At 55.0% G+C, this 13,326-nt stretch overlaps 1 protein-coding gene across 1 annotated transcript; it reads left to right on the top strand.

Annotated features, from left to right (window-relative positions):
* The first annotated feature begins 744 nt into the window (after positions 1-744).
* Positions 745-13,114, top strand: BCAN (brevican). The gene is made up of 14 exons (XM_037500792.1): positions 745-826; positions 1,473-1,847; positions 2,157-2,331; positions 2,572-2,699; positions 3,170-3,463; positions 5,363-5,584; positions 6,133-6,744; positions 9,942-10,049; positions 10,615-10,773; positions 11,326-11,408; positions 11,757-11,901; positions 12,141-12,331; positions 12,630-12,720; positions 12,815-13,114. The coding sequence occupies exons 1-14, from the start codon at positions 745-747 to the stop codon at positions 12,853-12,855; spliced, it is 2,706 nt and encodes a 901-aa protein (XP_037356689.1). The 3' UTR covers positions 12,856-13,114.
* Positions 13,115-13,326: the final 212 nt, after the last annotated feature.

The raw sequence follows: 13,326 nt of genomic DNA, 5'->3' as shown, positions 1-13,326 counted from the left end.
GGTATGCTGGGGGAGACGGGGGCTCTGCGTTAGAGGAAGGAGTCTGGAGTTAGGAGGGGGAGAGGGCACCTACCATTCATGCTATAAGCATCTGTTGAGCACCAAATATGTGCCTGGCACTGTGCATTTGTACAGGTTTTTTTTTTTTTAAGATTTATTTATTTATGCATACAAGAACTGGGGTACAGGCTAGAGGTGTGGAGTGAGAGGATTCACCAGAGTCAGAGTGGGGAACAGAACAGGCAGATGTACTGAAATATACTGCTGAGGGGAGCAGCGGGGGAGACAGGAGAGGTCTGCTGCGCCATGTGGGTCACCTCCCTTGCTGGGGATCGAACTCATGTGCAGTGGCTGCGGGTAGCTTCACTATGCTGTGTCTTAACCCCTTGCGCCACTAGGGAGGCCCCTGCACAGAGTTTTAAGGATATAAAGGACTCTCAAAGCACAACCTCAACACAACCTATTTGGTAGTAGTAGTAGTAGTGCTCTTTTACCAGTAAGAAAATAAAGGCCCAGAGAATGTAAGGTACTTGCCTTAAGTCACAGAGAGTTGACTAGGACCCAGGTCTTGACTCTGAGGAAGAACTCCTGGATGGTGAGATCAGAAAGAGAGCTAATGGTGAGGTGGGGTTCTGGGGACAGGATATGTGGCAAGTCCACATGGGTGTAGCAGGCATCCAGAGGAAGACTATCCTGAGGTTTAACCGTATCTTTTCTCCTTAAGTCCCCCCATCAGCTTGAGGCATGTTCCTGCCCCTGCTGGCAATCCTGACCCTGGCCGGGGTCCCTCTGGCCTTAGCTGATGCCCTTGATGAGGACAGCTCAGGTAAGCGACCCCACTCAGGGTCATCTCCCTGATGGCAAGAGTGGCCTCTTGTTGACCATAACCAACCTCTGTCTGTCTGGGCTGGGAAATAAAGAAGAGTTTTGGGCCCCTGGTGGAGTGGCAGACAGGGCTGGGGCAGGTCAGAGGTGGCAGTCTCTAGGGAGGAGGATGAGTCACAAGGATAGGATGAAGGGTGCTGGGAGGCTGAACACGGGTGGAGCTGGAAGAAAACCTGAAGGTGACTCTAAGGGGAACAGACAGAATATTTGTCACTAGGGCTGGGGCACAGAGAATGTGAGATTAGAAAATGTGGGGTGGTCCCTGGAATCCTAGGGGGGTGCCGAGAGACCCTAGGAGTGAAACTGACGGGGATATTTTGGGGAGGGGTCTAGAGGCCGTGGAAGGTGAGCCTGAGGGACCCTGGGCTGGGACCCAGGTACGGGGGGGGGGGGGGGAGGTGGTGGGGGGGGGGGGGGCGCGGGGCGGCGTGAGATCAAGAAAATCCTAAAGCCAGGGAGGCAGGGAATTCTGGGGCGGGCGTGGCCAATCCCCGAGTCTGGAGGAGCCCAGGTGAAGGCGGGGAAAGCCTGGGTTGGGCCCCCGCGGATTCCCACACGAAGCTCCAGCCCGCCCCGCCCGCCCACAGAGGACCGGGCCTTCCGCGTGCTCATCGCGGGCGACGCGCCGCTGCAGGGCGTGCTGGGCGGCGCCCTCACCATCCCGTGCCACGTTCACTACCTGCGGCCGCCACCCAGCCGCCGCGCAGCGCCTGGCTCTCCCCGCGTCAAGTGGACCTTCCTGTCGGGAGGCCGGGAGGCCGAGGTGCTGGTGGCGCGCGGGCTGCGAGTCAAGGTGAGCGAGGCCTACCGGTTCCGCGTGGCGCTGCCCGCCTACCCCGCGTCGCTCACCGACGTCTCTCTGGCGCTGAGCGAGCTGCGGCCCAACGACTCAGGCATCTACCGCTGCGAGGTCCAGCACGGCATCGACGACAGCAGCGACGCGGTGGAGGTGAAGGTCAAAGGTGAGAGGGCGGGGCCTGAGGCAGGACTCCGCCTTCGGGGGGCGGGCCCGCGGCCTGAGGGGTAGGCAAACACCACCGAAGGCGGAAGGCGCGGCCGAATCGGAAACGGGGTGAATAGATACCCTGGCCACCCCCTTCTTCTCTTCAGTTGGCGGAATTCTGCCTTCAGCGTAACTTACCTTAACTCCTCATGCTGAAGGGGCACGACTCAGATTTTACCCTGTGTGTACAGGGAGGTGAGGAGGCTCCCTGTACACACAGGGGCTGATGAGTGTGTGGTCAGGCCTCAGGTGCCCTTTCTGCCCACAGGGGTCGTCTTTCTCTACCGGGAGGGCTCTGCCCGCTATGCTTTCTCCTTCACGGGGGCGCAGGAGGCTTGCGCCCGCATCGGAGCCCGCATCGCCACCCCGGAGCAGCTTTATGCCGCCTACCTGGGGGGCTATGAGCAGTGTGATGCTGGCTGGCTGTCCGACCAGACTGTGAGGTGGGCTGGGGTTGGGGCCCAGTAACTACCAGTTGTCTCCGTGGTGGCTGTGCTCTTGGGTTCTCCCAAGAGCTGCCTGTGGCCCCCAGGGAAAGAGGTTCATCTGGGGAGGGGGTGAGGACCCTGTGTTGGGGGTGTGGGTTCCTGCTGAGCTGGGAATTGGCTGCATTGAAAGACAATGTGACGCCGAATGGGCACCAGGGCAGCTCCCTGGTGAAGCCATCTGTGCTCCCTCCCTAGGTATCCCATCCAGACCCCAAGAGAGGCCTGTTATGGAGACATGGATGGCTTCCCTGGGGTCCGAAACTATGGAGTGGTGGACCCGAATGACCTCTATGATGTCTACTGTTATGCTGAAGACCTAAATGGTGACTGGGGGTGAGGGGATTACCAGGGAATGAGCCCCTTCACTAGTGTTGTCCATAGGTCCTCCTGGGTCCTCTATTAGACCATATTGTTTCTCATGTGTTTAAAGGAGCAGCCAGGGAGAAGGAAACTGCCTCTCCTTCCAGACACTGTTATATAGGCAAGTCTATGGCTAAAACCCGAGACTGAGCTTGAGTTTCCTCTGCTGCTACCTACTGTGTATCTCTTTATCTCTTAAAATCTCTGGGCCTCAGTTTCCTTCTTTGCAGATTAGGAAGTTGGGTCAGTTTCCTTTGAGCAATGATATTCATCCAGAGGTTTTATCCAGACTTTGATCCAATGAAGTAGGATGGTTAACTCCATGTCATAGATGGAGACTGAACCTAGAGAAGCTTCCTGAACGTTCCTATGGGATTCCAAGGTGAAAGCGGCTACCAACTTCCTGATAACCAAATCTCGTCTTCCTGAACAGGAGAGCTGTTCCTGGGTGCCCCTCCAGACAAGCTGACATTGGAGGAGGCGCGAGCATACTGCCAGGAGCGTGGTGCAGAGATTGCCACCACAGGCCAGCTGTATGCGGCCTGGGATGGTGGCCTGGACCGCTGCAGTCCGGGCTGGCTAGCTGATGGCAGTGTGCGCTACCCCATCATCACACCGAGCCAGCGCTGTGGTGGGGGCCTGCCTGGTGTCAAGACTCTCTTCCTCTTCCCCAACCAGACTGGCTTTCCCAACAAGCACAGCCGTTTCAACGTCTACTGCTTCCGAGGTGAGCTGGCCTTCTCATAGAGGCTGAGTGAGCTCAGAGAGGCAGAGTGGCGCCATGAGGTCCTGTACCAGCTTGGGCTATTTTCTCTCAGGTCTTTTCCGCTTGCCTGAAGGAGAGTTGGTTGATAATCAGCTTGCTGACTAGTTTTCTAATTCTGGTCGTATCTTCTGGCTTGGACAGTGAGGCCTCAGCCGCCGCTCTGCGTTGCTTTACCTGCCTCCACATGGCAGCCCATGCCTGGTCTCCCCCAGTTCCACAGCTGCTTGTTCTATATTGGGCTGCCAAATATGTTTCCATTTCTGGTCAGCTCATTGGCAGAACAGAGGTGATGAGTCTCTGAATCCATGAATGATCTGCTCCACTAAACCAAATGTACTCAAGAACCCTCAGAGGGGTTACCAGAACCTTTAACTTAATCTTTAACCACCAAATATTAATGGGTAGAAACCATTCCCCAGTCCCCACATGCAGCAGATCCTTAAGGATAGTTGGGTATAGAAATAGCTCCTGCCATATTACGTATTGGGAGCAGAAGAGGCAGTGCCTGAAACTCCCAGGAGCACAGGGCCCAGACCAAGGGTAATTGATAATCAGGGAGGCATTGCCATGGGGTGTCCTGGGCCTTACCCCAGTACTGTATGTATGAGGACTAGAGGTAGAAATGAGAGGAATGTACTGGTATGAGGACTAGAGGTAGAAATGTGAGGAAAATACATAGCTTTTTCCCTCAGGGAGTCCCTAATCTGAGGGAGGAAGATACAACTTCTATGAGAGTCCCCAATCTAAGGGGAGACAAGGTGGCTTGCTCCCAGCATGAGGAAAGTCTGGGAGAAAAGCATTACTTTCACTGGGCAGATCTCCAGACATCTTAGGCCTGGAGTTGGGGAGGGGTAGGGAAGTGAAACCCCTAGGAAGGTAGGTCCATCTGGAAAGGCTTACTGGAGCAGGGGTGAAGATGGTGATGGTGATGGTGGTGACACCTAGCCCTTCTATGCACTGATTACAATTATGTGCCAAGCACTGTTCTGGGAAAACATAAAAGGAGGAACTGAATCAGGAGGAAAGGAAGAGGGTGGCACATGGAGGAAAGAAGCAAGTATGGGCACAGGTTTGCTTGTCTGGCACGAGCAGGCTCACTGGAGCAGGTGAGGAGGGCAGGACGTGCTGTCCTGTCTTGTCTGACTGAGCACAGGCCCTTAGGGCTTTTCTTAGCCCAATTCCAGCCTTACTTCATTGGTTTTCTACTCCTGGTTCCCTTCCCCAGAGACAAGGTAATCTATTCTAAAACTCTGGATATTTGAAGGGACCAGATCCTGGAAGGATGGGGTGGCCTCTGCTTTTGCCCTCTTCCTGCAAAATGCTGAGATCCTCAGCTAGGGACTGTTGAACATTCATACAACACTCTGCCCTTCAACCTAGACTGGTGGCTGCCTGTCCCCTTCCATTTTAAGTCTTGGGATGACCAGGACTCCTTGCTCGTTGGCCCAAGCCTAGAGACCAGTCTGTCTGTCCTACTGCCTTCATCCCTTACTCAAGGGAACATCTTTTCCCTGAGCCTTTCCTGCTCAGTCTATCTAAAGCAGTACTTTTCCATCCTATCTGCTTATTATTCTTTATATGGTAACATTATAATAGGTGTTTATTATCTGTACCTGAAATATACATTCCCTTGAGGGCAGGAAACTGTTTTGCTCTTTACTATATTCTCAGGGCCTAAGACAATACTTGGCATTACTCATTGTGCGTACTTGATTACCACTTGAGGAGTGAGTCACCAAGTACAGGTGCTCCACAGGGGAGGTATGAGCGAACTGGCTTCAGTGGCTGGAGTCTAACCCAGAGTCCTCTGACCCAGAGCCACCTATTTGACTTCCCGTTGGCACTTTCCTCCTGCCACAGACTCTGTCCAGCCCTCTGCCATCCCTGAGGCCTCCAACCCAGCCTCTGATGGACTTGAGGCCATTGTCACAGTGACAGAGACCCTGGAGGAACTGCAGCTGCCCCGGGAAGCAGTGGAGAGCGAGTCCCGTGGAGCCATCTACTCCATTCCCATCATGGAGGATGGAGGAGGGGGAAGCTCCACTCCAGAAGACCCGGCAGAGGCCCCTAAGACTGTCCTAGGTAACTTGAACCCCTTATCCTGCATGTCTTCTTTTGAGAGAAGTTGGAAGTAGAAGGTTCAATCCCAGGTTGATGTTGGTGTTGTGGCTGGAATGACTCTGCCCTGTCCTTTCGCAGCAGCTCAGTGGTACAGGACATCTCTCCTGTCAACCTCCCAACCTGCCTTTCTAACAAATTCCACTCCCATATCTCTAGGTCTGGAATGTTTGGAATAAGGAGAGTCCTCCTGGGAAGGGGGGGTGGGTCTCCTTTTTTTTTTTTGGTTCTTCCCCATTTACCTACTCAAAATAGAACATTTGAACAGACTGAAAGGGAGATCATGTTTTCCTGTGCTAATGAAAAGCCTCAGAGCCTTCTCAGGTGTTGCCTGTTTACAGCTCAGTTTGAAATTCTTCTGGTGTGGAGCAAAGACAGCCTCTCCCCTGGGCAGGCTCTTCCCACTCCCTCAGGCCTCACTCCAGCCAGCTGGCTTTTCTCCCCTTTCCCTCCCTTCTTCCTGGCCTCTGGTGGTGCTGTCCCTGGTGCTGAACCATTTCTACTCTGCCTAGAATTTGAAACCCAATCCATTGTACCTCCCATGGGGTCTTCAGAAGAGGAAGGCAAGGATGAAGAAGAAAAAGAGGAGGAGGATGAAGAGGAGAAAGTGGAAGAGGAGGCCTTATGGGCCTGGCCCAGCGAGCTCAGCAGCCCGGACCCAGACACCCCTCATCCCACCTTAGAGGATTTGCTGTCCCAGGCAACTCCACCAACAAGGGCAGTCCTACAGCCTGGTGCATCACAATCTCCTGATAGAAAACCAGAAGCTCCCAGGCCTCCAAGGGTCCTTGGACCACCCACTGAGACTCTGCCTACTCCCAGAAAGGGGAACCTGGCATCCCTGCCACCTTCCACTCCAGTTGGGGAGAGAGAGGTGGGGAGGGAGACTGGGAGTCCTGAGCTGTCCGGGGGCCCCAAAGGAGAGAGTGAGGAGATAGGGAGCTCCGAGGAGGCCTCTTCCCTGCTTCCAGCCACACCGGCCCCTGAGGGCACCAGGGAGCTGGCGGCCCCCTCCGAAGAGAATTCTGGAAGAACTGTCCCAGCAGGGACCTCAGTGCAGGCCCAGCCAGTGCTGCCCACTGACAGCGCCAACCGTGGTGGAGTGGCCGTGGCCCCCTCATCAGGTAACTCTGCCCAAGGCTCAACCACCCTCTTTGTCCTCCTCCTTCTCCCCCTGCAGCTCTGGGTCACCTGACCTATAGTCCTTTAACCACATTCCCCAAGCTCTCCTGTCCTCTGCCTTCATTCTTCTTCACACCTCCACTTGTGGATCTCCCATCTTGGATACCCCACCTCATGGCTTCCTTTCCAGACCTCTAATTCCTTACCCATGTCCCCCAATTCCATGATCCACACGCTGTGGCCCTCTCCCTGTTGCTGAAATTCTCACCCTGTGACTCCAGGCCTACCGCTGACCACCTGTGACTCTTCTCTACCCTTGGGTTCTCCACCTGTTGACTCACATGCCACTGACCAGGGCACCCCCAGGCCTCATGAGCTAATAGGGTTCCATGGTCACTTACTACACCCTTAGAGTCCAGGTTCATCTTCCACTGCTCCTCCCCCAGTCAGGTGTGCCCTTCAGATATCTGCCACTGATACTGGGGAGTCTGGGATTCCATCCCCGTCCCTCAACCTCTGGGGTCCTAGCGAACCCTTATTCCCACAGAGCCTTAATCGACTACTTCTGTGAAGTATTTTTTGACTGTTTCATGGAAAACAAACCTTGGAAATAAATCTCTATTAAACTGCTTTATAACCAAAACTCTAGCACCCTCTGTCTCCATCCACAGCTCCCTTTTCACTCCATGGATTTGTGTCATGGGTAGCTCTTTAATCTCTCTCTCTCTCTCATATCTTTAGCCTACACCTTTCCTGTCCTGGTGATCTAACAGCCCTATGCTATTCCCTCATCCTCTCCTTTTGTGGTCTCTCTCCACCTTCCTTTCTGACTACTGAATTCCCAGATCTAACCCTACACATTACCCCAGAGAAGGCATTTTCCACCAGTCTTCAGGAGCGCTGGGACTTGTAGTCCCTACCTCATGATGGGGAGGACCTCTACAGCCTGGAATGTTCGTGTGTGTGCATCTGTATTCATTTCTGATCCATATAGAATCATACATACATAGTAGTGACTGGGAAAGTCTCTCTTGGCATAGAGGTGTTCCCTGGCATCCAGGTGCCCCAGCTCCCTGCCCCCATTTCAGCAGGGGACAGTATCTAACTTTAATCACTCTGCCCACAGCCTCCCCCTCCTCCACTAACCTTTACACTAATGACCACCCCTGTCCTCTAGGGGGAATAGTTTCATTCTCCTTGAATCCAAAGGATCTCAGAGTCCCTAATGCTGGAGAAGACAAAATCGGGAGTCAAGGTTGGAGGGGGTGGAGGGAGGGAGAATAAGGAGGTAGCCTTTAGGGTCCAAGAGAAGCCCTACCTACACAAAGAAGGCTGAGCTTCCCAGTGGAGAACCTGGAGAAAGCTGGGATCCCTCCAGTCTCAGGAATCCTTGTCCTATGTGGCCTGGGAGCCCTGGGGTCCCTGTATCATACCCGGGCTCACCCATTTCAACTATTGGCTCCCTGCCCAGCTGGCCTTCAAGTTCAGTGTGTGAAAGTTGGGGACGGGTTTAGTGGGAACAGGAGCACATTCAAATTATCCTCCATGTCTTAGTTACCACACCTGGAGGATGAGGGACAGTTCTGGTCTGCTACTGCAGCAGAAAGGAAAGGAAAGTTTCTCTTCAGTCCTAGAGAAAAGAGGAAGGAAAGAAGAGCTTCAAGAGAAATTCCTTCACTCCACCTGACCTCTTCTGGTTTAGGTTCTGCCACCCAGAGCCAGGAGGGGGGCCTATGAACTGGATGGGGAGCCAAGAGCTGAGTTTGAGAGTCTCTGTCTCCCCGGATTGGAGAGAACAGAGAGAACAACAGGAGGAGCAGGAAGTGTGAGGAATGAGAAGGGGGTTCAGGACTTCTACTCTGTGGGACCTAGTGCTTAATGGATTAAGTAAAAACACCTCCCTTCCCCCTTTGCACAAGAAGGATAGCACTACCAGCTTGGAAGAAGCTATTGGCAGGAAAGGACAGGACAGGGGGACCTGTGTTAAAACAGCTGATTCATTTTTATGCAAAACAGCTAGGTCATCCCAGCAAATTTCTTTGAATCAATTCCAGCTTCTCCTCCTCTCTTGTTTCCTCTGATCCCCACCAAGCAGAGAGATTTCAGGTGAGAGTGAAGTCTTGTGGGCCTAGGGTAGATGGCACAGTCTGAAGGGTCCTGCCTAGAGAAGGTTTTACCTCCCAGATTTGAGAGCGCAGACCTGAACTGTTGCAACAGATTCATGGGGCTGTCCTCCCCTGTGATCATCAGACCAGAAAGGAGTGGAAACTTGACACCACCCTTCCACATTCAAGCCCAGTTTAAGAGCAGCCACTTCCCACCCTAGGATCCAGAGAGGGAGTGTCCAGAGAAGACAAATGACCTAGCCAGATGGAGCTAGAGCCACACGACAGATTGCAAGCCTTCAGGGTTGTGTGTTAGTCTAAGAAGACAGCCTGGAGGTTGACAGGGAGCCATCTGGATCAGAGAGGTTTCTAGATGAGGAGACTGTAGGCCTGAAGTGGGGGAGGGACCCTGGTCAAGGGGAGTAAGGAGAGAGAAAGAGATCGGATATGTTGGGGGAGGAGTAGTGCTGTAGGACAGTGGGAGCCTCTGCAGCTCCATCCCTTGGGCTTTTGGGGTCCTGTGGACAGCGGGAGGAATAGTTAGCTCCCATATGGAGCACCTTAATATCAGGTCCCAGAAGCGATGATGGACAGACGACTGATGCTATGGGGACGCTCCTCAGGTTCTCTACAGCCCACCGAGACTGCAGAGAACTGTCCTGGGGCTTGGCGCAAAACCTAGAGGGTGGGGAACTAAGCTTCCAGATAAAATGTAAAGTGACCTTCACAATGTCACCCACCAGAGGCAGGAAACGCATGAGAGTACAGGTCTCTTGACTGACAGCCCAGTCTCTTCCCCTTAGCGGGGTTGAGTCCTGAGGGCCTTTCTGGCCACTTCCCCAGTCCCTGTCTAGCTGGGCTCACATTGGTGGCCATGACAATGACCAGCCCAGGCTGAGCCTGTGCCAGAGCAGAGGGCAGTGAAAGGGGGTGGAGAGGGGGGCAGAAACCCAGCAGTCAAGTTTGGACTGACCGGAGGCAGCTTCAGCGCGAACCATTGGGGTCTATGACAGCTCCTGGGACAAGGGGATTGGAGGCTCAGACTGCAGAACTGTGCTCCCCTGCGTCCCCCACCTCACTTCTCTCCCCCTTAGGTGTCTGTGTCCCCAGCCCCTGCCACAATGGTGGGACATGCTTGGAGGAGGAGGAGGGGGTCCGCTGCCTATGTTTGCCTGGCTATGGGGGGGACCTGTGCGATGTTGGTGAGTGTGTGGAGGGACCTGCCGGAGGTGGGGGTATATCTGAAGCCGCGACCCCACAGGACATGCTAGCTCCCCAGTGGAGAGGAAGGGCGCTGGTTTTAGCTTTGTCATTAGAGAATCCCCATTTTAGGAGAATCCCTCAGAGAACCGCATGTAGTTCCCTTGCTGGTTAACTAGACCCCGGAATCCTGAACGCTTTTCTCCGCGGGCACGGGAGAGGAGAGCTCAGCATGATTCTGCCCTTGCTAGGCGGTCAGTACCTGCCGGCGTCCATTCTCCTGGAAGGAGCGGAGGGTAGAGCTGTTGAGGATGGAGGGTGGCAGAGACTCAGGCGGGGACTCCAGCCTTCACCCCGGCCACTGCTGTTCAGAAAATGGTGGCATCAACACCCTCGGCTCCCAGACCCTCTGGGCTCCTCCTGGTCGCCCCTCACTCGCCATTAGTCCCTTCCCTAGCCCCGCCCCGCGGTCGCGGTGGTGGGAGGAGCCGGGCCCCTTCCCCGGAACCTGGCCGCTCTGGGCTCCCCGCTCCTCGGCCCTAAGGTACCCGCCCTTCTGTGCCCCAGGCCTTCGCTTCTGCAGCCCTGGTTGGGACGCCTTCCAGGGCGCCTGCTACAAGCACTTTTCCACTCGAAGGAGCTGGGAGGAGGCAGAGACCCAGTGCCGGATGTACGGCGCGCACCTGACCAGCATCAGCACGCCCGAGGAGCAGGACTTCATCAACAGTGGGCTGGGGCGGGCGGAGGGGAGCCTGCCATCGCTCTCGCGCGCTATGCCTGAGTGCCTGTGCTAACTCGTCTGGGCACTCAGTGTCACTTGGTTTCCCTCACTCATCCCTGGACTTTCCCACCTTCTCTCCCTCCGCTCCTCTTGTGGCTAGTGGGGCTTCAGGCAGCGGAGGGCTGAGGTTCCCGCAGGAAATGCAGCTGCTTCCGCCCGGCAGTGGCTCAGGGGCCCACTTTCAACCCGCCCCACCTCTTACCTCCATCTGTTTCCTGACTCTGACTTTGTTGAAAGTTTTTACTCGTTTTCCAGTTTTCCTTTTCTAGCCCTGGTGCTGTTTTCCTTCTCCCCACAACCCCTCCCTCACGCCCCTGCCTTCCATCTGTCCGGGGCAGAGGTCGGAGGGAGGGGTTGAAAACTGGGAAGCGCAGGTTCGGGGTTGCCAGAGGGACTTGCCTCCCGGCCATCCACACACAGCGCAACACCGGGGACGTTGCCATCTGCTGGCGGCGGAGCCCACTGCACACCTGCGTGTCCCTGTGGCTTCTTCCCAGATCGCTATAGAGAGTACCAGTGGATCGGACTCAACGACAGGACCATCGAAGGCGATTTCCTATGGTCAGATGGCGTCCCCCTGGTGAGACCCCCGCTGCCCCCCTCCATGTGTAGGCTGCTCCTGCCAAGCATTCTGTCCTCCACCCCTAGGGACCTCATGCCCTTCTCTCCTTTTTCTGGCCCCTTCCCTTTCCCATGCTTTCCCCTCTTCCATCTAGACGCTCCTCCCCTTCTTGGGTACCTCTCCTCCTCTTAGGTACCTCTCCATTATCCCTTCCCAAAGCCTCTGGCCTCCTCTTTCCTCTTCCCTGGGGTCCCCTACCTTCTCTCTCCTGCTATCCCTTGCGCCCCTCCACCCCCTCAGGTCCTCTGGGCCTATTCTACCCAGTGCTCCGGAGGGATCCTCACTACCCCCTCCCTCTCTGCCCAGCTCTATGAGAACTGGAACCCTGGGCAGCCTGACAGCTACTTCCTGTCCGGAGAGAACTGTGTGGTGATGGTGTGGCATGACCAGGGGCAATGGAGTGACGTGCCCTGCAACTACCACCTGTCCTACACCTGCAAGATGGGGCTGGGTGAGGGCAGCCAGGGTGGGGGCAGGGCATCGGGTTCTGATGTATGTGTAGGGAGGGTACAGGGCCACACAGAAAAGTTTGAAATGCCACCCAAACTGGGCGGATCCACTTGGAATCCCTATTTTTTATGGTAAATCAGATTATGGTCCATTCATCTCCTCATCTGAATTTTGGGAACAGTCACCCCAGAACCAGGCTCTAAGTTCCCGACTGTGTCACTTCTCCTCCTCCCCCCACAGTGTCCTGTGGGCCCCCACCAGAGCTGCCCTTGGCTCAAGTGTTTGGCCGTCCTCGGCTGCGCTATGAAGTGGACACTGTGCTTCGTTACCGGTGCCGGGAGGGGCTGGCCCAGCGAAACCTGCCACTGATCCGCTGCCAGGAGAATGGTCACTGGGAGCCCCCCCAGATCTCCTGTGTGCCTCGCAGGCCTGTGAGTGCCAGGAAGAGGCAGGTGGGGGTTGTAGCCAGCAGTAACTGTGGGTTCCAATCCTAATTCTGCCAGCCAGTCATGGCTGTGTGACCTTGGAGTCGTTACTGCTCTTCCTTTGGGCAAAAGGAAGCTGCTGTCCTAGCGCATGCACCTACACTCTGGGATTTTAAGGGCTGAGCCAGGGCAAGTAATTAGATGAGGTGGAAATTAAGAAGCAAGAACACCAGAGGGCAGACTCTGAGAAGAAAGGGAAGAGGAGGAGCCCAGGGTGGAGGGTGAGTATGTTTTTCTTTTCTAGGCTCGAGAATGGCACCCAATGAAGGCCCTAGAAGGCCCTCGGGGGAGGCATTGGAAGGCCCCACGGACCTCTCCTTCCAGTTCCACTCCAGGTGCCTAAAGGCAAGGTCTTGAACACTGCTGGGGGCCCCAGTCTTGCCTTCTCTTCCTAATCTGCCCCTGGAACCTGTGCTCTTGCCACCACAGGAAGTGACATCATGAGAGGGGTGGAGCTGGAGTCCAGGTGACAGTGTCTGAAGGGGCTTCTGGGAAATACCTGGGTGCCTCTGGCCCAGCCCTGGCCTCTTACCCTTACCCAGGGCATCAGATTTTCCCCTCAAGGCCTTGAGTAAGCCCCTAAGTGCCTCTACTGCCCTCTTCTTGCCAACTATCCTGCCCCCTCCATTCCCCTGGGGAGTACTGTGCCTGCTTATTAAGTTTTCCAAGGGAATAGGTTTGCAGGATAAGCACCTGTAAAACCAGCAGGAAATAAAGCGGTGTTTGAGCCCAAACAAATCTGATGCTTCTGTGTGTAAGAGAGAGAGGTGAATGGCAGCCAATGTCTCAGGGGACACATAGACCTTCTGGGTAGAATGTGCCTGGCATAGAATAGATGCCCAGTAATATGAAATGAAAGATACACAGGGGTTGGGGAACAGTATATGGACATTTGGATGGAGATGGAGTGCCCTGAGTCAAGTGGGTCTAAGTGTGTTCAG

Source organism: Talpa occidentalis, unplaced genomic scaffold (genome assembly GCF_014898055.3).
Source record: "Talpa occidentalis isolate TD23 unplaced genomic scaffold, MPIMG_talOcc4v2.1 talOcc4.9, whole genome shotgun sequence".
Classification (NCBI taxonomy): domain Eukaryota; kingdom Metazoa; phylum Chordata; class Mammalia; order Eulipotyphla; family Talpidae; genus Talpa; species Talpa occidentalis.
This window is presented reverse-complemented; position numbering and strand designations above follow the sequence as displayed.

Bases quoted from the DNA above. Each gene is read 5' to 3' on its own strand.
- BCAN (XM_037500792.1), top strand. From the start codon at position 745: ATGTTCCTGCCCCTGCTGGCAATCCTGACCCTGGCCGGGGTCCCTCTG. The intron at 6,745-9,941 runs GTAACTCTGCCC...TCTCCCCCTTAG, and splicing joins GGCCGTGGCCCCCTCATCAG to GTGTCTGTGTCCCCAGCCCC. The intron at 12,721-12,814 runs GTGCCTAAAGGC...TTGCCACCACAG, and splicing joins TCCTTCCAGTTCCACTCCAG to GAAGTGACATCATGAGAGGG.